This window comes from Mustelus asterias, chromosome 3 (genome assembly GCF_964213995.1).
Source record: "Mustelus asterias chromosome 3, sMusAst1.hap1.1, whole genome shotgun sequence".
Lineage (NCBI taxonomy): Eukaryota > Metazoa > Chordata > Chondrichthyes > Carcharhiniformes > Triakidae > Mustelus > Mustelus asterias.
The window spans coordinates 156,907,402-156,931,089 of NC_135803.1; the positions used below are offsets into that span (position 1 = coordinate 156,907,402).

At 50.9% G+C, this 23,688-nt stretch overlaps 1 protein-coding gene across 1 annotated transcript in view; it reads left to right on the forward strand.

The window, feature by feature from the left end:
- The window catches only part of uroc1 (urocanate hydratase 1), an 89,138-nt gene that overhangs the window by 12,869 nt on the left and 52,581 nt on the right, over positions 1-23,688 (forward strand). The window contains exons 4-7 of the mRNA XM_078210021.1: positions 940-999; positions 14,236-14,364; positions 15,996-16,057; positions 17,240-17,306. Coding sequence (XP_078066147.1) covers positions 940-999; positions 14,236-14,364; positions 15,996-16,057; positions 17,240-17,306 — 318 coding nt within the window. The remainder of the gene's footprint in view (positions 1-939; positions 1,000-14,235; positions 14,365-15,995; positions 16,058-17,239; positions 17,307-23,688) is intronic.

The following is a 23,688-nucleotide window of genomic DNA, read 5'->3' on the forward strand; positions in this document are numbered from 1 at the left end:
TACTGACCCTCTGACAGTGTGGCACTTCCTCAGTACTGACCCTCTGACAGTTCGGCGCTCCCTCAGTACCGCTCCTGGTATGGGAGAGTTGTTTTCTAATGGGTGGCTGAGTGTATTGGGTGTGTATTCATGGAGAATTGAATTGAAGAATGGCAGGTGATCGCTTTGCAACATCCAAGATCTGTAACCATCTCCAGAGAGCAGACGCTGAGAAATTGCTCGTGCCGGTCGGGGAATTTAAAACACATGGCGCCAGCGTCTCGGGATCAGGAGAGGATAATGTAGGACAGGGATGAAGAGAGAAATTTCTCCACGCAAAGGATTGTGAATCTTAGGAACTCTTTACCTCAGAGAATTGGAAATGCTCCATCCTTGAATGAATTTATGACTGAAGTAGATATATTTTTGGTCTCTCAGGGAATCCAGTGATACAGGAGTGAGCAGGAGGGGAAGCTGTAGCCCCAGATCAGACCTGTGTTTTACTGCTGCTCCTGTTTTGAATTTTCGATGATTTCAGAGGAGGAGCAGGTTTTGACTCTGTCGTTATGCTGTTTTTGGTCAAATATTCCACCAGGGAGCCTGTGCCCCATTACTGAATCGTCACTCTTCCACCGGGAGAAACCACCTCAGGCCTCTTCCTGGAGATTGTCCATGTTCTGTGAGGGCCTGGTACTAAATCATCAGGTTCATGGACCCCGAACAGTAGTGCCCTCCCTTACTGAGTCCAGGGGTAATGTCCCACTCCTAATGCCCCTGGCCCCACCATCTCCCCCTCCCCTCCCATCGCTGCCCCCTCCCCCCCCCCCCCACACCCCCAGCTCTGAGAGTAGCTGAGCAAGGATTGATTCCAGCATCCTGCCCTGTCTATTTCACTTGGACCGGTTGTTCCGCGGGTTACTGCGGATTCTTGGTGACTCGCTTTAATATTTTTGGTTTCAGTTTCCCCAGGAGCTTGTTACGTACGGCGGGAATGGGCAAGTCTTCAGTAACTGGGCCCAGGTAAGAAAAATCCTGCTTCAGACACCAGGAAATGGGCTTTGTCGTCCAGAGTGTATGTGCAGCAAATCTTTATCAACAGCTTAACAAGTTAGACTTCAGCTGGAATATTGTGCACAGTTCTGGGCACCTCACTATAGGAAGAATGTGAGTACATTGCAGAGAGTGCAGAGCTGTTTACAAGAATGGTTCCAGGGATGAGAAACTTCAGTTATGAGGATAGATTGGAGAGGTTGGGACTGTTCTCCTTGGAGAGGAGAAAGCTAAGAGATTTGATAGAGATGTTCAAAATCTTGAGGGGGCTGGACAGAGTAGACAGAGAGAAACTGTTCCCCCTCGTAAAAGGATCGAGAACGAGAGGGCACAGATTTAAACTGATTCACAAAAGAAGCAAATGTGATGTGGGAAAATTGTTTTTCACCCAGTGAGTGGTTGGGGTCTGGAATGTTCTGCCTGGAAGTGAGGTGGAGGCAGGTTCAATCGAGGCATTCGAGAGGGAATTAGATGATTATTTGAATAGAAACAATGTGCAGGGATACGGGGAAAAGGCAGGGGAATGGCACTGAGTCACAATGCTCATTTGGAGAGCAGGGCAGACGATGGGCCGAATGGCCTCTCTCAGCATTGGAACAATGCTGTGATTCTGTGAACTGAAAACTCTATAAATATATGGAGTCGAGTGTGCAGGTATGTGGCTGAATCCATCCCTGGTCTTTACCATCTCTGTCCATCTCGAGACTAATCCGGGCTCTGCTCATGTGCCCTTCCTGTTAATGAAAGTTGGCGTGCAAGTTTCTCCAGGTTCAGCCATCGTGTTTCCACTCTGTCTGTTAACCATAGATTTTAGTTGAGCTACCCAAAATTAGAATTTAAAATTGGGGAGTGTTAAACCTTCTTCTGATCCAGTAAGCTGGAATGTTTGAAATCAGACTCTGGATGATTTCCTTGCCGTACGAAACGGGATATCAGACAATCCAGTGTATTGAATGTAGATTTTGGAATCTGAATAGGGAGTATCTGGAACAGGTACAACAATCTGGGGAGGACATTCATCCTGATAACTTCAATCTGCCCAAACAGGGAGAGGGATAGGGACTGATCTACATCACTCCAGATACAGTTAAAGATTGCAGTGTAATTTGCTCCATTTATTCTACCGGTTGATACTGGGACAAGAATACCGAGATATTTTGTGCCCCGTTGGGCCACTGAAAGGCACTTTGAGCGGGATTTTCCAGCCGCACTCGCCCCAAGACTGGAAAATCCTGCCCGAGGTCAGTGGACGTTTGCATTGTCCAGTCCCTCCCGCTACGATTCCCGTGACAGGCTGGACGAGAAAATCCCACCCTTTGTGCCCGAATATGATTGGAGAATCTGTCCACTTATTTCCATTGCTTCAGATTTATCAACATTAACTTTGTAACCCGAGTAATGGCCAAACTTTTTAGTGCTTTCTTTCAGAGAAAATATAGATGTCGTCGGGTCTGATAAATACAGCCGGACATCAGCAGCACATCGCGACAGTTTGTGATCTCCTTCTCCAGCTATAACACCTTCAATGTCTGTATTTTGTCTCACCAATTGTGCCAAGGGTTATACATATTGACGATGGAAGGTCCTGCCTTGTCCCCTAAAGGCTTCAGAAATATGACCATTCACTCTAACAGAGACCTGTGGATTTGAATAGAGGATCTGGGCCCATCTCACAAAGCTGGTCCAAACCCCCGCCGTCTCAAGCCTGAGATCAGTCCAGCCACGATAGTCGATCAGTATCTAAAGATCACGGCCTTAACTCCAGTACTTTGGGAATGAGTCAGGATATTAAGGAGCTTGCGGAGATTGTCTCCAGAGTAACGGCCCATTATGAATCCAGTTTGATCTGGGTGAATAATCTCAGATATTATCCGATTTACTCTATGGGCCAATGTTGATGTTAGAATTTTCAGATTACAATTTAGTAACAATATGGGGGCAACATGACCCACACTCGGTTGTGTCCCTGCCCTGCTTATGAATGACTGTTATGTCTGCATCTCTCTACAAAGGAGCCAGTTTCTGGTGAGTGATGATAGGCTTGGAAAAGTAAAGGTTTAAGTTTATATTTAAAGATCTTATAAAATCTGTTTATGTAGCCAGCGGGTCGGGGATCTGATTATTTTTAAATGCACCTATCGCTTCATCAATTTCCAAATCAGTGATAGTTCTGTGCAATTCCTTAGCGCTATTTTCCAACAACCTCATCACATTGGTGCTTTGCAGAAAGTTGTTAATTTTTCCCCAATCGCTACAAGCAGTAGATTTCCTCGGACAATTTCCGAAAGAAATCCATAGAAGCAAAAGAGATTTGTTCTGGTTGGGTTAGAAAGTGATGGGGTGTTTGTGATTTACATTTTGGACCAATCCTGCACGATTGCTGTTTCTTTAACTGAAATACCAACAAGCGGCTCGCCCTGCCACTGTCTTCACGATATCTCTGTTTTGCGGCAGGGTGGCACAGTGGGTTAGCACAGCTGCCTCACAGCTCCAGGGACCCGGGTTCGATTCCCAGTTTGGGTCACTGTCCGTGTGGAGTTTGCACATTCTCCCCATGTCTGCGTGGGTTTCCTCCGAGTGCTCCGGTTTCCTCCCACAGTCCAAAGTCCGAATAGGTGCAGGTTAGGTGGATTGGCCATGCTAAATTGATCAGGGTAAATGCATGGGGTTATGGGGATAATTGGATGGGATTGTGGTTGGTGCAGACCCGATGGGCCGAATGGTCTCCTTCTGCACTGTAGGGATTCTATCATTCCATCAAATTGTAAACACCCTTTAACCTGTTCCGAAAGCAAACGATCGCGAGCTCTGTGAGCCTTTGTGAGGGAAGCGATCGAAGCCGGCGTGTGCTGCTATTTGTGTTGCCGTTCTCGATTCTGAATTTCCTCTTCTCATTCAATCCATTTCCATCCATTCCTCTTTCAGCACAAACAAACAAGATGATGCAACCGCTTAAATACACCTTCCCATGAGGTCAGGGCTGAGGGTCCCACTGCTGCATTGAGTTCCAGATAGAGTTTCAATTCTCTTCTCACAAATTCAACAAATTCATCGAATCATAGAATCCCTTCAGTGCAGAAGGAGGCCATTCAGCTCATCGAGTCTGCACCGACTCTCCGATAGAGTATCTTACCCAGACCCTCTCCCCTGCCCTATCCCCGTAACCGCACACATTTCCGATCCCCCTAACCTACACATTCCAGGACACTCAGGGGCAATTTAGCACGGCCAATCCCCCCAACCTGCACATCTTTGGACTGTGTGAGGAAACCGGAGCACCCGAAGGAAACCCACGCAGACACGGGGAGAACGTGCAGACACAACAGAGACAGTGATCCGAGGCAGGAGTTGAACCTGGGTCCCTGGCGCTGTGAGGCAGCAGTGCTAACCACTGTGCCACCCACATCATTTATAATTTAGGAGAGATGGATTCAATCCCCACCTCTTTGAGGGAGATTTTTGTCTCAAATCCCAAGTTGCAGCTATAGGCTCATGAAAAGAGGGTTATTGTTGGGATGTCGCTATCAATTATTCTCTGAGCCTCTGACTTAGTTGTAAAGAGATAGTCAATGTGAGAGTAAGAGCAATGCCTGTTGAAGTCAAATATAAAGTCTCTGCTTCTGGGGTTCAGGTGTTGCCCTGTGTCTACTCATGATGTGGAGATGCCGGTGTTGGACTGGGGTAAACACAGTAAGAAGTCTCACAACACCAGGTTAAAGTCCAACAGGTTTATTTGGTAGCAAAAGCCACGAGCTTTTGGAACAGGCTGTCCCTTCGTCAGGTGGGTGGGAGTTCTGATCACAAACAAGGCACAAAGACACAAACTTAATTTACATGAATAATGACTGGAATGCGAGTCTCTACAGGTAATCAAGTCTTAAAGCTACAGACAATGTGAGTGGAGGGAGCATTAAGCACAGGTTAAAGAGATGTGTATTGTCTCCAGACAGGACAGCTAGTGAGATTTTGCACATCCAGGCAGGTTGTGGGGGTTACAGACAGTGTGACATGAACCCAATATCCTGGTTGAGGCCGTCCTCATGTGTGTGGAACCTGGCTATCAGTCTCTGCTCAGCGACTGCGCTGTCGTGTGTCGTGAAGGCCGCCTTGGAGAACGCTTACCCGAAGATCAGAGGCTGAATGCCCGTGACCGCTGAAGTGCTCCCCAACAGGAAGAGAACACTCTTGCCTGGTGATTGTCAAGCGGTGTTCATTCATCCGTTGTCGTAGCGTCTGCATGGTTTCCCCAATGTACCATGCCTCGGGACATCCTTTCCTGCAGCGTATCAGGTAGACAACGTTGGCCGAGTTGCAAGAGTGTGTACCGTGTACCTGGTAGATGGTGTTTTCTCGTGAGATGATGGCATCCGTGTCGATGATCCCGCACGTCTTGCAGAGGTTGCTGTGGCAGGGTTGTGTGGTGTCGTGGTCACTGTTCTCCTGAAGGCTGGGTAGTTTGCTGCGGACAATGGTCTGTTTGAGGTTGCGTGGTTGTTTGAAGGCAAGAAGTGGGGGTGTGGGGATGGCCTTGGCGAGATGTTCATCTTCATCAATGACATGTTGAAGGCTCCAGAGGAGATGTCGTACCCGAGGCATGGTACATTGGGGAAACTATGCAGACGCTACGACAACGGATGAATGAACACCGCTCGACAATCACCAGGCAAGACTGTTCTCTTCCTGTTGGGGAGCACTTCAGCGGTCACGGGCATTCAGCCTCTGATCTCCGGGTAAGCGTTCTCCAAGGCGGCCTTCACGACACACGACAACGCAGAGTTGCTGAACAGAGACTGATAGCCAGGTTCCACACACATGAGGACGGCCTCAACCAGGATATTGGGTTCATGTCACACTATCTGTAACCCCCACAACCTGCCTGGATGTGCAAAATCTCAGTAGTTGTCCTGTCTGGAGACAATACACATCTCTTTAACCTGTGCTTAATGCTCCCTCCACTCACATTGTCTGTACCTTTAAGACTCGATTAGCTGTGAAGGCTCACATTCCAGTCATTATTCATGTAAATTGAGTTTGTGTCTTTGTGCCCTGTTTGTGATCAGAACTCCCACCCACCTGACGAAGGGACAGCCTGTTCCGAAAGCTCGTGGCTTTTGCTACCAAATAAACCTGGACTTTAACCTGGTGTTGTGAGACTTCTTACTGTGTTTACTCACCAGCTCTGTGGCACCGCTTCCCAATGACTTGCTCACTTTGAAGCCTGGGTTTGATGATGCTGAGGGTCTGTCTGCCATTGGGACATTTCCAACCAATCAGAACGATCCTGTACTTTTATCCAAGATGAGGTAGAAGATCTTTTTAATAAATTTTGGGTTGTCCACATTTGGGGCATATTCAACTTATCAGCTAACCCTCTGACCCACCAACTATTCCACTCAGTGATATGAACCTGCCTTCATTATCCTCATGTTGTGAGTGGACACAGAAATTCACTAATCTGTGGAATAAGATTGCTGCACTTCCCACTGCACGAGAGAAACAGAACACCTGGGCTGTCCAAGATCCGCCCAGCTTGCCATTTTATATGTCTGATAAATGTGTTTCTTATAAAAAATATAGTTTTACAGCTTGAATGTTTCAGCTAACAGAGTATCGTTTTTCTGTGAAAAGCGCTCTATAACCCTTTCACTTTACAGCTAATTACCTTTAACACATCCACAATAATCTGTATTCAATTGACGTGACGGGTCTACCCCGTTTGACAAATAGCCCAATATTAGAGGAGGGGGGAGGGGGAAAAGAAAGAAAGCTCGTACTCTCTGCACAGCAGCTTTAACATTGTCCCCTGGAGAATATTGTGAGGTAGAAACTGTACCTGAAAGGTTCAAACACAAAGTTGACCCATTTCCAAGTGGGGCCGAAAATTGTTTAAACCGACAGAAGCGAGGCTCAGTATCCAACTTGTGAAATAGGTAAGTGTGTCGAATAAGAAGGAATCTCCGGAACAGACTGTCCGACACTCAGGCTTCCAACTGCATTGGTGCCAGCTGAGCAAACTCCCCCCGCCCCCCAGAAGTCTACAGCATCGCTGTGTCTTAAAAATCTTCTCCTCCAAAGACTCCAAGTGTGCGACTGGTCTTGGGTGGGGGGTGGGAAGCCGGAAGTGTGGAATTGCAATCCCATTTCTGATGCTTTCACTAAGTGTGGGTACAGCTTAGAGCGATTGCAAACTTCCCCGACAGTGTCGCTGTGGAACGTTGGATCTTCCCGTGTTTGCGAGCGCTTGGCAAACTTTTAAGTGGTTCTGGCTGAAGAAGCAGGGTGTCCAGTGGTGGTGTCCGTCACCCTCTGACTCAATTCGTTCAGCGGACATCTCATTACGAGTTGGGACTCCAGGAAAGGAAGCACCGAGTTGCCTTTTCCAAATGTGGATGGTCACCAGGCACCGGAGTGAATGAGATGAACTACCAATGAGTTTATTTTTGCCAGACCCGGGAGCCACGTGGGACGAGTTGTTTTGAAGCGACACTTCCGACTGACCGACTTAGACGGGACTTCTCAAGACTGGCTGGCTTGAGGTTTAAAAATTTTATCTCAGCCTTGCAGGCTGTGAGTCTGTTTGTTGAAGCCTGGTCAAGAAGAAGAAGGAGGCACGTGACTTGCATAGGCAGCTGGGATCAAGTGAATCCCTTGAAGAGTATAGAGGGTGTAGGAGTAGAGTAAAGAGAGAAATCCGGAGGGCAAAAAGGGGACATGAGATTGTTTTGGCAGATAAGGCAAAGGAGAATCCAAAGAGCTTCTACAAATACATAAAGGGCAAAAGAGTAACAAGGGAGAGAGTAGGGCCGCTCAAGGATCAACAAGGTCATCTATGTGTGGATCCACAAGAGATGGGTGAGATCCTAAATGAATATTTCTCATCAATATTTACTGTTGAGAAAAGCATGGATGTTAGGGAACTTGGGGAAACAAATAGTGATGTCTTGAGGAGTGTACATATTATAGAGAAGGAGGTGCTGGAAGTCTTAAAGTGCATCAAGGTAGATAAATCCCCGGGACCTGATGAAGTGTATCCCAGGACATTGTGGGAGGCTAGGGAGGAAATTGCGGATCCCTTAGCCAAGATATTTGAATAATCGATAGTCACGGGTGAGGTGCCTGAAGATTGGAGGGTGGCAAATGTTGTGCCTTTGTTTAAAAAGGGCTGCAGGAAAAGCCTGGGAACTACAGGCCGGTAAGCCTCACATCTGTGGTGTGTAAGTTGTTGGAAGGTATTCTGAGAGACAGGATCTACAGGCATTTAGAGACACAAGTACTGATTAGTGACAGTCAGCATGGCTTTGTGAGTGGAAAATCATGTCTCACAAATTTGAGTTTTTTGAAGGGGTAACCAAGAAGGTAGATGAGGGCAGTGCAGTTGATGTTGTCTACATGGACTTTAGCAAGGCCTTTGACAAAGTACCACATGGTAGGTTGTTGCATAAGGTTAAATCTCACGGGATCCAGGGTGAGATAGCCAAATGGATACAAAATTGGCTTCTTGACAGAAGCCAGAGGGTGGTTGTAGAGGGTTGTTTTTCAAACTGGAGGCCTGTGACCAGCAGTGTGCCTCAGGGATCGGTGGTGGGTCCACTGTTATTTGTCATTTATATTAATGATTTGGATGAGAATATAGGGGGCATGGTTAGTAAGTTTGCAGATGACACCAAGATTGGTGGCATGGTGGACAGTGAGGAAGGTTATCTCCGATTGCAATGGGATCTTGATGAATTGGGTCAGTGGGCTGACGAATGGCAGATGGAGTTTAATTTAGACAAATGCGAGGTGATGCATTTTGGTAGATTGAACCAGGGCAGGGCTTACTCAGTTAATAGTAGGATGTTGGGGAGAGTTACAGAACAAAGAGATCTAGGGGCACATGTTCATAGCTCTTTGAAAGTGGAGTCACAAGTGGACAGAGTGGTGAAGAAGGCATTCGGCATGCTTGGTTTCATCGGTCAGAACATTGAATACAGGAATTGGGACGTCTTGTTGAAGTTGTACAAGACATTGGTAAAGCCACACTTGGAATACTGTGTGCAATTCTGGTCATCCTATCATAGAAAGGATCATATTAAACTAGAAAGAGTGCAGAAAAGATTTACTGGGATGCTACCAGGACTTGATGGTTTAAGTTATAAGGAGAGGCTGGATAGACTGGGACCTTTTTCTCTGGAGCGTAGGAGGCTGAGGGGTGATCTTTTAGAGGTCTTTAAAATAATGAGGGGCACAGATCAGCTAGATAGTCAATATCTTTTCCCAAAGGTAGGGGAATCTAAAACTAGAGGGCATAGGTTGAAGGTGAGAGGGGAGAGATATAAAAGTGTCCAGAGGGGCAATTCTTTCCCCTAAGGGTGGTGAGTGTGTGGAACAAGCTGCCAGAGGTAGTAGTAGAGGCGGGTACAATTTTGTCTTTTAAAAAGCATTTAGACAGTTACATGGGTAATATGGGTATAGAGGGATATGAGCCAAATGCAGGCAATTGGGATTAGCTTAGGGGTTTAATAAAAAGGGGGGCATGGATAAGTTGGGCCAAAGGGCCTGTTTCCATGCTGTAAACCTCTATGACTCTATGACCTACAAACTTCTGTTCGAGTAAAACTTCTACATTTTCATCTTTGCTTCCAGGCTCTTCAGTGTCCGGAGCTTTCTCTTTAATTTTTTTTGGTGAATTTACCCAGCGCCTGTCACATCATCAGGGAGTTAGGTTCAGTTGAGAAGAATCCATTGAAGGTTTCCTTTTCCTTAGTTTCTCTGCATTCTAATGAAGATGGGTGTTCAGTCTCAATGCTGCCAGGTTGAAGAATCCTGCTTCCGGCCCTATGATGTAGGCCTGGTAGTTTTGAGATATTCATAAGTCTTTACTGACGACTCATAACTATATACATATATACAGGACAAGGTACGGGCATGGAGTGACTCGAACCGAGATCTTTACACGTCTCCGTCCATCCCTCAGCTAGACCTGGCTCTGGCTCATGTGCCTGCTTACATCACTGTGTGGGTGGTACTAAACCCTACCCCATATTATGGGGCGGCACAGTGGCACGGTGGTTAGCACTGCAGCCTCACAACACGAGGGACCCAGGTTCAATTCCAGCTTTGGGTCACTGTCTGTGCGGAGTTGCACATTCTCCCCATGTCTGCGTGAGTTTCCTCCGGGTGCTCCGGTTTCCTCCCACACTCCAAAGATGTGGGGGTTAGATGGATTGGCCATGGTGAATGAACGAGGATGGGGGATAGGAGAGGGCATGGGTAAGACACTCTGTCTGAGAACCAGCGCCTGTCACGTCATCAGGGAGTTAGGTTCAGTTGAGAAGAATCCATTGAAGATGTCCTTTTCCTTAGTTTCTCTGCATTCTAATGAAGAGGGGTGTTCAGTCTGGATGCTGCCAGTCTGGATGCACAGTCGATGGGCCGAATGACCTCCTTCTGCACTGTAGGAATTCTATGATTAACCCTGTATGTACCAGACCCTATCACCCATTGTTTATCAGGTGGCTGGACACTGTGATGGACCTGTACTGTTTATATCAGCTTGCAGTCTGTGTATAAAACACAGCTCCCTGTGAGTTTTCAGTGGAAGGGAATGCTGAGTGATGTCACTCATATGGGTTTCCAGAAGGCATTCAATAAAGTTCCACATAAAAGACTGTTGACAAGAATGAGATGTTGTGGAATTGAAGCCACAGATTGCATGGGCGGTGGGGGGGTGGGGGGGTGGGGGGGTGGGGGGGTGGGGGGTGGGGGGTGGGGGGTGGGGGGTGGGGGGGTGGGGGGTGGGGCGGGGGAGGTGGGGGGGGCGGGGGGGGGGGCGGGGGAGGTGGGGGGGTGGGGGGTGGGGGGGGTGGGGCGGGGGAGGTGGGGGGGGCGGGGGGGGCGGGGGAGGTGGGGGGGGCGGGGGGGTGGGGCGGGGGGGCGGGGCAGGTGGGGGGGGCGCGTGGGGGGAGGTGGGAGGGGGGAGGTGGTGAGGGGGATTAGTTGGGTGATGAGGGACAGAGGGGGTGGGAAACAGCTGTGAATCTGTGCTTGGACTCTGAGCAGGTGGAAACTCAGCTATCGATGATCGGTGATGAACATGGGGATGCAGGAGAGAGTTGGAGGATCACAGAGACATTGAAGACATGTGTGGGGCTGGGGAAGGTTACAGAGATCAGGAGGGGGACACCTGAAATCAGGAGTGAGAAATTTACAATTGAGGTGCAGCTGGACTGGGAAAGCAGCGCAAGAGGGCACAGGGGGTGTGGGTCAGAGGGCACAGGGGGTGTGGGTCAGAGGGCACAGGGGGTGTGGGTCAGAGGGCACAGGGGGTGTGGGTCAGAGGGCACAGGGGGTGTGGGTCAGAGGGCACAGGGGGTGTGGGTCAGAGGGCACAGGGGGTGTGGGTCAGAGGGCATAGGGGGTGTGGGTCAGAGGGCACAGGGGGTGTGGGTCAGAGGGCACAGGGGGTGTGGGTCAGAGGGCACAGGGGGTGTGGGTCAGAGGGCACAGGGGGTGTGGGTCAGAGGGCACAGGGGGTGTGGGTCAGAGGGCACAGGGGGTGTGGGTCAGAGGGCACAGGGGGTGTGGGTCAGAGGGCACAGGGGGTGTGGGTCAGAGGGCACAGGGGGTGTGGGTCAGAGGGCACAGGGGGTGTGGGTCAGAGGGAACAGGGGGTGTGGGTCAGAGGGCACAGGGGGTGTGGGTCAGAGGGCACAGGGGGTGTGGGTCAGAGGGCACAGGGGGTGTGGGTCAGAGGGCACAGGGGGTGTGGGTCAGAGGGCATAGGGGGTGTGGGTCAGAGGGCACAGGGGGTGTGGGTCAGAGGGCACAGGGGGTGTGGGTCAGAGGGCACAGGGGGTGTGGGTCAGAGGGCACAGGGGGTGTGGGTCAGAGGGCACAGGGGGTGTGGGTCAGAGGGCACAGGGGGTGTGGGTCAGAGGGCACAGGGGGTGTGGGTCAGAGGGCACAGGGGGTGTGGGTCAGAGGGCACAGGGGGTGTGGGTCAGAGGGCACAGGGGGTGTGGGTCAGGGGGCACAGGGGGTGTGGGTCAGAGGGCACAGGGGGTGTGGGTCAGAGGGCACAGGGGGTGTGGGTCAGAGGGCACAGGGGGTGTGGGTCAGAGGGCACAGGGGGTGTGGGTCAGAGGGCACAGGGGGTGTGGGTCAGAGGGCACAGGGGGTGTGGGTCAGAGGGCACAGGGGGTGTGGGTCAGAGGGCACAGGGGGTGTGGGTCAGAGGGCACAGGGGGTGTGGGTCAGAGGGCACAGGGGGTGTGGGTCAGAGGGCACAGGGGGTGTGGGTCAGAGGGCACAGGGGGTTTGGGTCAGAGGGCACAGTGGGTGTGGGTCAGAGGGCACAGGGGGTGTGGGTCAGAGGGCACAGGGGGTGTGGGTCAGAGGGCACAGGGGGTGTGGGTCAGAGGGCACAGGGGATGTGGGTCAGAGGGCACAGTGGGTGTGGGTCAGAGGGCACAGGGGGTGTGGGTCAGAGGGCACAGGGGGTGTGGGTCAGAGGGCACAGGGGGTGTGGGTCAGAGGGCACAGGGGGTGTGGGTCAGAGGGCACAGGGGGTGTGGGTCAGAGGGCACAGGGGGTGTGGGTCAGAGGGCACAGGGGGTGTGGGTCAGAGGGCACAGGGGATGTGGGTCAGAGGGCACAGGGGGTGTTGAGAGGATGGGGATTGGGGCAGCCTTGAGTGTGCTGAAGTCTCCAGAAGGTGGAGAGTGTGAGGTAAGGTACAACACAGCACGGGCTCAGCACGTAACCCTCGCCATGGCCCAGCCATCCAATTAGCTGAGGGACAGGAGAACAGCAAAACCTGAGAGCAAGTCACTCTTAAAGAACTAATCCTTTAAGATGCTTCATACTCAACATTCCAGAGGACAAGGCGGATATGAAGAGTTTTCTTTCCGACGTACTTAATGTGGAATTGAAGAATAAATAATGTGAAAGTCAGCAGCTGTAGAATGATTTCCGAACTTTATATATTCCAGGTGTAGTCTCGGAATGTAAAACAGATAAAGCAAGTAACTGAACACTGGAGGAATTTCTTTGATGGAGATAGAAGATGGCTGTTTCATTGACAGGGATTTCACTGGGAGACACGCAGCAAGAACATGTCTGTCTGCCACACATTCATTGATGTTGGTTCAGTTCCAACCAATTTTTTCCATAAAGGCACACACGCAGCAATGACGTGCTGACGACCCACTGGGTCACTGATCCCTGGACACATCCAACCTGCAATCCCTGAGGAGAAAACTCACTCCAGACTCCAGAGAGCTTGTCACAAAACTGCCCATTGACACAAAACTAACCACTTCACTCAGAGGGTGACCAGCTTCAGTGGAATATTGTTGAACTCTGTATCTAACCCCGTGCTGTGCCTGTCCTGGGAGTGTTTGATGGGGACAGTGTAGAGGGAGCTTTACTCTGTATTTAACCCTGTGCTGTACCTGTCCTGGGAGTGTTTGATGGGGACAGTGTAGAGGGAGCTTTACTCTGTATCTAACCCCGTGCTGTACCTGTCCTGGGAGTGTTTGATGGGGACAGTGTAGAGGGAGCTTTACTCTGTATCTAACCCCGTGCTGTACCTGTCCTGGGAGTGTTTGATGGGGGACAGTGTAGAGGGAGCTTTACTCTGTATCTAACCCCGTGCTGTGCCTGTCCTGGGAGTGTTTGATGGGGGACAGTGTAGAGGGAGCTTTACTCTGTATCTAACCCCGTGCTGTACCTGTCCTGGGAGTGTTTGATGGGGACAGTGTAGAGGGAGCTTTACTCTGTATCTAACCCCGTGCTGTACCTGTCCTGGGAGTGTTTGATGGGGGACAGTGTAGAGGGAGCTTTACTCTGTATCTAACCCCGTGCTGTGCCTGTCCTGGGAGTGTTTGATGGGGGACAGTGTAGAGGGAGCTTTACTCTGTATCTAACCCCGTGCTGTACCTGTCCTGGGAGTGTTTGATGGGGACAGTGTAGAGGGAGCTTTACTCTGTATCTAACCCCGTGCTGTACCTGTCCTGGGAGTGTTTGATGGGGACAGTGTAGAGGGAGCTTTACTCTGTATCTAACCCCGTGCTGTACCTGTCCTGGGAGTGTTTGATGGGGACAGTGTGACTGATGCACAGCTGGAGCTCTGTGATTAACCGGGCTTTGTGTGTGTAATAATTTTCTGATTTTCTCTGCTCTCTGACTCTGATGCTTGTGCTTTTTGGATCTCCCTGTTGGCAGTTTAGATTGGCGATGCACTATCTGTCGGAGATGACGGAGGAACAGACTCTGGTCATGTACAGTGGACACCCACAGGGCTTGTTTCCAAGTCCCCAGAGTGCCCCGCGTGTGGTTATCACAAATGGAATGGTAAGAGAATCAGCTTCTCTCAGTGTGCCGGACTCCTGCAGCATTCCTAGCGTCACCATTTTGTATAAAGAGTATTTTCCCCTGTTTTGTCTTCGCTGACTTCCCTTCACTTTGCTCTGTGTTTCACCCAGGCTGCACCGTCCACCTCACTGATTCACAATGTCCTTTATTCACTGCTGTCACTTCCCAAACCCAGGACCAGGGCAGCAGATACCGGGGAACACCACCACCTGGAGATTCCCCTCCAACTCACTCACCAGCCTGATTTGGAAAGATATCTCCGTTCCTTCACTGTCACTGGGTCAAAATCCTGGAACTCCCTCCCTAACAGCACTGTGGGTGTACCTACACCACATGGACTGCAGCGGTTCAAGAAGGCAGCTCACCACCACCTTCCCAAGGGGCAATGAGGGATTGGGAATAAATGTGAGCCTAGCCAGCGATGCCCACAACCTGTGAAATTATTTAAACAGGAAGCTTCCCCCCCCCCCCCCCCCCCCCGCCCCCGCCGCCTCTTTCTCTCTCTGTCTCTCTCGCTCCATTTCATGATGGGACAAATAGCCTCCTCCTGTCCTGGAACCAGACTGTGATGCGAGTCCCCCGCTCTTCCTCGCTTGTTCCCACCCTGTATCTTTCACGTTCAATTTTTCTCCTTCCTTCTCATTTCATTCTAACTTCCCTTCCTTCCTTTTTCTTTCCTTCACTTCTTTCTCTCTTTCATTCTCTGTCCTTGGTATCTGTTTCTCTCAAACACTCACTCTATCTCTCCTTCTTTCATCTGGTTTAATTCTGCACATTTATCCTCTCTCTCTCCTCCTGAATCAACAACGCTGGCTCCGAGTTTAATACTTGTTTTGTGTCTCAGAAATTCTTCCATCTCCTATTTGTTATTTGCCCCTCTTGGGGCGGCACGGTGGCACAGTGGTTACCACGGCTACCTCACAGCGCCAGGGACCCGGGTTTGATTCCTGGCCCAGGTCACTGTCTCTGCGGAGTCTGCACATTCTCCCCGTGTCTGCGTGGGTTTCCTCCGGGTGCTCCGGTTTCCTCTCACAGTCCAAAGATGTGCAGGTTAGTTGGATTGGCCGTGCTAAATTGGCCCTTAGTGTCCCATAAGTGTAGGTTAGGGGGATTAGTGGGATAAATATGTGGGGTTATGTGGATAGGGCAAGGGCTGGGCCTGGGTGGGATGCTCTTTCAGAGGGTCAGTGCAGACTTGATGGGCAGAATGGCCTGCTTCTGCACTGTTGAGATTCTGTGTCAATGTCTGTGTCAACTATTTCCTCCAACCTGTTCAAAATAAGAAACAGATCAGCCTGTGAGAGAGACGAGGGAACAGAGGGTTACGATAGTCGATGTAGATGAGGCAAGGTGGGACAAGGCTCGAGTGCAGCATTAACACCAGCACGGGCTTTGTGGGCTGAATGGCCTGTGTCTGTGCTGCATACCCTGTGTAACTCTGTGCAGAGAGGGATTCTGGGCACGGTGCCCCGAATCAGGATGCGCCATTTCCAATCCCGGTTTCTTTCCCAGCAGTTGCTGTTGTCTCCGATGGGAAGGGATTGTGCAGAGAGCAACTGGTCCTGTTTGTGAATCTGACTCCTTCTCCTTTCACCTCCGCTCTCTTCCAGGTCATTCCAAACTATTCCTCGAGGGATGAGTATGAGAAGATGTTTGCCATGGGTGTGACCATGTAAGAGATTCCTGTACCAGCCCCATCACCCACCCTGACAATCCAATGAGCAGGATATTGATACCTGTAACTTGGGCAGTGATAAATGTCAGCACTGTAGGGGTCTCACTCTCACAGCTGTGTCAAAAGGATATGGGTTTGAATACTGCAGGAGTGCCGCACTGTCAGAGAGTCAGTACTGAGGGAGTGCCGCACTGTCAGAGAGTCAGTACTGAGGGAGTGCCGCACTGTCAGAGAGTCAGTACTGAGGGAGTGCTGCACTGTCAGAGAGTCAGTACTGAGGGAGTGCCGCACTGTCAGAGGGTCAGTACTGAGGGAGTGCCGCACTGTCAGAGGGTCAGTACTGAGGGAGTGCCGCACTGTCAGAGGGTCAGTACTGAGGGAGTGCTGCACTGTCAAAGAGTCAGTACTGAGGGAGTGCCGCACTGTCAGAGGGTCAGTACTGAGGGAGTGCCGCACTGTCAGAGGGTCAATACTGAGGGAGTGCCGCACTGTCAGAGAGTCAGTACTGAGGGAGTGCCGCACTGTCAGAGAGTCAGTACTGAGGGAGAGCTGCACTGTCAGAGGGTCAGTACCGAGGGAGTGCTGCACTGTCAGAGGGTCAGTACTGAGGGAGTGCCGCACTGTCAGAGAGTCAGTACTGAGGGAGTGCCGCACTGTCAGAGAGTCAGTACTGAGGGAGAGCTGCACTGTCAGAGGGTCAGTACTGAGGGAGTGCTGCGCTGTCTGAAGTAGAGTCATGCTAACTCTGTTTCTCTCCACAGAGGCTGCCTGACTTGCTGCATCTTTGCAGCATTTTCTGTGGTTATTTGGCATTGGGCTCAATCATTCGTCAGTTCCCAACCCAACTGTGGATCTCCCACGTGTGGACCTGCCTCTGAGTTACAGAAGGCTATTCCACATGAGTAGCAGCACAGTGAACCTCCACACTGGCATTTGCTGCAGGAGGCATCTGGGAACTGGCAGTGGGAATGACGGGTAACGGTTCCCCATCTTATCCCAGACCAGGCTGTGATCATGCCTTGGAGCTGGGAATGGGATTGGGTCGTTGACTGGGCTCTGACCCTGTGTAACAGCACTCAGGTCCAATACCCCCCTGACTAGAAACATGGGATCTCACTCACACTCTGAAGATGTGAACAATTGGACTAATTTGAGGTTTCTTTGTGTTCTTTGTCTCAGGTATGGACAGATGACTGCAGGAAGCTACTGTTATATTGGGCCGCAGGGAATTGTCCATGGCACCGTGGTAACTACTCCTTCAATCCACCCTATTAGCCAAGATCAACTCTCCCAATATCTCCTTCCATGGCTCGATGGCGAATATTTTTCGCTAACACTGCTGTCAAGCACTTTGACATCTTTCCCTGTTTCAATGGCGGGTACAATTTTGTCTTTTAAAAAGCGTTGAGACAGTTACATGGATAAGATGGGTACAGAGGGATATGGGCCAAACGTAGGCAGTTGGGACTAGCTTAGGGGTTTAAAAAAAAGGGCAGCATGGACACGTTGGGCCGAAGGGCCTGTTTCCATGCTGAAAGAGAAAAAAATAATGGCAATGTACAAATAGACGTTATTGTTGTTTAATGTTACTCTGTCCAATCGAAGAGTCCAATGGGATGTTGGGCTTTACCTCAATGGGATTGGAATTCACTGGGGAATGAAGCGATGATTCAGTTGTACAGAGACTTGGTCAGAGTCCACCTGGAGTAACTGGGTTCCGTTCTGGGCCCCACACCACAGGAAGGAGAGACTGACCTTGGAGATGGCATGGAGCACAGACCCACCAGAACGATACTGGAGCTGAGAGGGTTAAATCCCGAGGCCAGGCTGCCTTCCATTCCCAGGTTCAGAAGCTTCAGAGACCTTGTTGTTGCATTTATCAAACTGGTTGGATAGGCTAATTCCGGAGGCCTGGATCTTCCTTACTGGGACTGCCTGGGATAGGAGGAGGGGGTGTGAGGGGGATTGGAATTGGAGGCTGTGGTTGGGAGGGGGAGGTCAGGAGCCTCTTGAAAAGATGGAGGGAGATCTTGCAGAGTTATTCAGCTGTGTGTGTGTGTGTGTGTGTGTGTGTGTGTGTGTGTGTGTGTGTGTGTGTGTGCGCAGGGTCTGGGGGGAATCTAACCAAGCCCTCGCCTGGGTGGAGCTGTTGTGTTTTCTGGCACATTGACCACGGTGGAAGTTGTGAAGCTGAAGGAAAATGAGATGCAAAGTCTCATTACCATATTCAAATTACCAGACCACCTCATTAGAATAGATTGGTCACCAACTAACATTCCCCCTCTGCCCCCCCTCCAACCATCACCACCCCCCTCAGTTTAGGTCAGAGTTGAGCAGGTTTGGGGTTCAGAGTTGAGCAGCTTTTGGGGTCAGAGTTGAGCAGGTTTGGGGGTCAGAGCTGAGCAGGTTTGGGGGTCAGAGTTGAGCAGGTTTGGGGGTCAGAGCTGAGCAGGTTTGGGGGTCAGAGTTGAGCAGGTTTGGGGGCAAGTTTGGGTGGAGATTCTGATTTTCGTTTGGGACTTTAACACTCCACCCAGCCCAAATCTGCTCATTATTCTGATTAGATCTGCCCCCCCCCCCCCACCCCCACCCCATTCCCAGCCCCGGGAAACTGCTTCCGCTGGGTCGGGGGAGCCCAAAACAAGAGTGAGGGAGGGAACCTTAAAATGAGAGCCAGGCCATTCAGGGGGGAATGTCAGCAAGCATTTCCTCACACAGAGGGGAGTGGGAATCTGGAACTCTCTCCCCCAAAGGGCTGGAGTATTCAAGGCTGAGACTGTTAGGATTCTATTGGGGTAAATTATCAACAGATTTCGCAGAAAGGTGGATAAATGAAATTGGGGTAAAAATTCAGGCAGATGTAATAGAATGGTGCGGATGGGCTGAATGGCCATGGGAATTATACCTTTCTCCAATGTTCTGTATTTCAGAGATAGGTCACAACTTTTACACTGATTTCCTCCTGGTTTGCGGTATGAGTTGGGGGACTGGGTGATGTGTTTGGATGGTTTGAGTGAGATGCAGTGATTGTGTTACTGAACTGACAACCCAGCGACCAGGAAACCCAGAGAAACTGAGTGAAAATCACACCAACTCGAGTTTCATACAAAATCTGGAAATATAAAAGTGGCCATCAAGCTGCTGGTTTGCGGCAAAAACCCATCGGGTTCATTGCTGACCCCACAGGGACGGGAAGTTGCTGCCTGACTTCATGTGGGTCATCAGGAGAGGTCATGGTCTCAGGATAAGGGGCAACAAATTTAAAACAGAGTTGAGGAGAAGCTACTTCTCCTGAAGGGTTGTGAATCTGCGGAATTTGCTACCCCAAAGTGCGGTGGATGCTGGGACAGTGAGTAGAACCATAGAAGATTACACTCGATGGGCCGAATGGCCTAATTCCGCTCCTATATCTCATGTGACTCCACAAACCTGCACCAATGGCATCGATGTTTAACTAAAAGAAAATCTGTTCACTGAGATTTAAAGGATAGCCAATGGGAGGAAGGATGAGAGATAAATGGCAGAGTTCAGGATGGTGATGCCAAGGTTCCGAGAGTGAGCAGGAACAGAGATTTTCCCGTTCCTCTCTGTCAGACAGGCTCCAACCCAGTGAATACATTCACCACCTTCTGTCTGCAGCGCTGTGCAGGTTTTGCAGTCATATTCTCGCTGAGAGACAGTTCAGCATAACATGGACAATATGGGCAGCGGTACCTAGAAAGCAATATCCCCTCATCGACTGGCGGTTCCCCGCACCCCGTCTCCAGCTCAACTCCACAGTTTTCAATATTGAATTTGTTACAGGTACAGAGTAAAGCTCCCTCTACACTGTCCCCATCAAACACTCCCAGGACAGGTACAGCACGGGGTTAGATACAGAGTAAAGCTCCCTCTACACTGTCCCCATCAAACACTCCCAGGACAGGTACAGCATGGGGTTAGATACAGAGTAAAGCTCCCTCTACACTGTCCCCCATCAAACACTCCCAGGACAGGTACAGCACGGGGTTAGATACAGAGTAAAGCTCCCTCTACACTGTTCCCCATCAAACACTCCCAGGACAGGTACAGCACAGGGTTAGATACAGAGTAAAGCTCCCTCTACACTATCCCCCATCAAACACTCCCAGGACAGGTACAGCACGGGGTTAGATACAGAGTAAAGCTCCCTCTACACTGTCCCCATCAAACACTCCCAGGACAGGTACAGCACGGGGTTAGATACAGAGTAAAGCTCCCTCTATCTCTGATGACTAGACATTTAAATGTCGACATTCAGTGAAAAAGTTTATTGCACCCAGAGTGAGTTTACTATTTGCCTCAAATTCATTCACTGACTACCCGTTTTGTGCCATAGATTCATGGAGACAGGAATCTGTTTGAAAATATCCCAAACCCATTCCTATTTGACTTGTCCAGTTGGCACTGAGAATCCTGTTTTCCAATTATCCTGGGATGGATACAAACTCAGTTGGCAGAAATGTAAGCCCTTTTTCCCACATCACTCCTCAGTGTCAACAGTTAGAATCTCACTCAAGTAATTGCGATGAGTTGGGATGACTTATGGGGCAGTTTATTGGAGACACATGTTGCTCAGTTGCTGTCACATCTGTTCATCTTTATATTTGTGGCACATGATACATTGTCGAGATTCTGACAGCAAATTAATTGAATGAAGGTCATCTCCAATGTGCTGCAGAATCTCTTTGACAAATTCCTTGCGATTCCATCAAAGTCTGAGGGCTTCTGTCAAAGGTTTTTGACATCAGCTCCATGGCAGACACACGGATACCCACTGCGGGTGCAGTGTGAGGTTACAGCCTCTCGGCAGAAATGGGAGCTCTTCACAAAACACCTGTCAAAATGGGATGGTGAATGTGGTGTGCGGCTAATGGCCACATTTTAAAATAAGGACCGGGCAGCTTTTCTGTGAATTTCAGCATCTTTGAGCTCAGGATGTGTCTCAAAGCACGTTCCCACGAATGAAGTTGCTACGGTAACGTTGCAAACGTATCACCCAATTCACACAAAGCAAGCTCCCACAGACAATAGTGTGATAAGTGGCAAGATTGTCTGTCAGTGACTGACCCGCTGACAGTGCGGTACTCCCTCAGTACTGACCCTCTGACAGAGCGGCACTCCCTCAGTACTGACCCTCTGACAGTGTGGCACTCCCTCAGTACTGACCCTCTGACAGTACGGTACTCCCTCAGTACTGACCCTCTGACAGTGCGGCACTCCCTCAGCACTGACCCTCTGACAGTGCGGCACTCCCTCACTACTGACCCTCTGACAGTGCAGCACTCCCTCAGTACTGACCCTCTGACAGTGCAGCACTCCCTCAGCACCGACCCTCTGACAGTGCGGCACTCCCTCAATAGTGATCCTCTGACAGTGCAGCACTCCCTCAGCACCAAGCCCCTGACAGTGCAGAACTCCCTCAGTACTGACCCTCTGATAGTGCTGCACTCCCTCAGTACTGACCCTCTGACAGTGCAGCACTCCCTCAGTACTGACCCACTGACAGTGCGGCACTCCCTCAGCACTGACCCTCTGACAGTGCGGCACTCCCTCAGTACTGACCCTCTGACAGTGTGGCAGTCCCTCAGCACTGACCCTCTGACAGTGCAGCACTCCCTCAGTACTGACCCTCTGACACTGCAGCACTCCCTCAGCACCGAGCCCCTGACAGTGCGGCACTCCCTCTGTACTGACCCTCTGACAGTGCAGCACTCCCTCAGTACTGACCCTCTGACAGTGCGGCACTCCCTCAGCACTGACCCACTGACAGTGCGGCACTCCCTCAGTACTGACCCTCTGACAGTGTGGCAGTCCCTCAGCACTGACCCTCTGACAGTGCAGCACTCCCTCAGTACTGACTCTCTGACAGTGCAGCGCTCCCTCTGTACTGACCCTCTGACAGTGCGGCACTCCCTCAGTACTGACCCTCTGACAGTGCGGCACTCCCTCAGTACTGACCCTCTGACAGTGCGGTGCTCCCTCAGTACTGACCCTCTGACAGTGCGGCACTCCCTTAGTAAAGACCCTCTGACAGTGCGGCACTCCCTCAGTACTGACCCTCTGACAGTGCAGCACTCCCTCAGTTCTGACCCTCTGACAGTGCGGCACTCCCTCAGCACTGACCCTCTGACAGTGCGGCACTCCCTCACTACTGACCCTCTGACAGTGCAGCACTCCCTCAGTACTGACCCTCTGACAGTGCAGCACTCCCTCAGCACCGACCCTCTGACAGTGCGGCACTCCCTCAATAGTGATCCTCTGACAGTGCAGCACTCCCTCAGCACCGAGCCCCTGACAGTGCAGAACTCCCTCAGTACTGACCCTCTGATAGTGCTGCACTCCCTCAGTACTGACCCTCTGACAGTGCTGCACTCCCTCAGTACTGACCCACTGACAGTGCGGCACTCCCTCAGCACTGACCCTCTGACAGTGCGGCACTCCCTCAGTACTGACCCTCTGACAGTGTGGCAGTCCCTCAGCACTGACCCTCTGACAGTGCAGCACTCCCTCAGTACTGACCCTCTGACAGTGCAGCACTCCCTCAGCACCGAGCCCCTGACAGTGCGGCACTCCCTCAGTACTGACCCTCTGATAGTGCTGCACTCCCTCAGTACTGACCCTCTGACAGTGCAGCACTCCCTCAGCACCGAGCCCCTGACAGTGCGGCACTCCCTCAGTACTGACCCTCTGATAGTGCTGCACTCCCTCAGTACTGACCCTCTGACAGTGCAGCACTCCCTCAGTACTGACCCTCTGACAGTGCGGCACTCCCTCAGCACTGACCCACTGACAGTGCGGCACTCCCTCAGTACTGACCCTCTGACAGTGTGGCAGTCCCTCAGCACTGACCCTCTGACAGTGCAGCACTCCCTCAGTACTGACTCTCTGACAGTGCAGCGCTCCCTCTGTACTGACCCTCTGACAGTGCGGCACTCCCTCAGTACTGACCCTCTGACAGTGCGGCACTCCCCCAGTACTGACCCTCTGACAGTGCGGTGCTCCCTCAGTACTGACCCTCTGACAGTGCGGCACTCCCTCAGTAAAGACCCTCTGACTGTGCGGCACTCCCTCAGTACTGACCCTCTGACAGTGCAGCACTCCCTCAGTTCTGACCCTCTGTCAGTGCGGCAGTCCCTCAGCGCTGACCCTCTGACAGTGCAGCACTCCCTCAGTACTGACCCTCAGGCAGTGAGGCACTCCCTCAGTGCTCACCCTCTGACAGTCCAGCACTCCCTCAGTTCTGACCCTCTGACAGTGCAGCACTCCCTTAGTATTGACCCTCTGACAGTGCGGCACTCCCTCAGTGCTGCTGCACTGTATCATCCTGAATTATGCTCATGTCTTTGGCCTAGGACCTGAACCCACAAAATTGTGACAGATTTATCTTCCTCAGTTTCTCAGTTAACTTTGATGTGGTTTTAATTTCTGGCTTTGTTGTGGGCCCAACACCGTAAACAGCTATCGTTAACTGTTTTAATTAGTTATCCAATTTCCCATGATTCCTGATGATGTGATAATCCTCTAACCTCCCGTGCCCCATAATCCCCTGTCTCATCAGCAAAACATTTAATTAACAGTTCAATCCTCCCCTGCTGAGATGTCCTTCC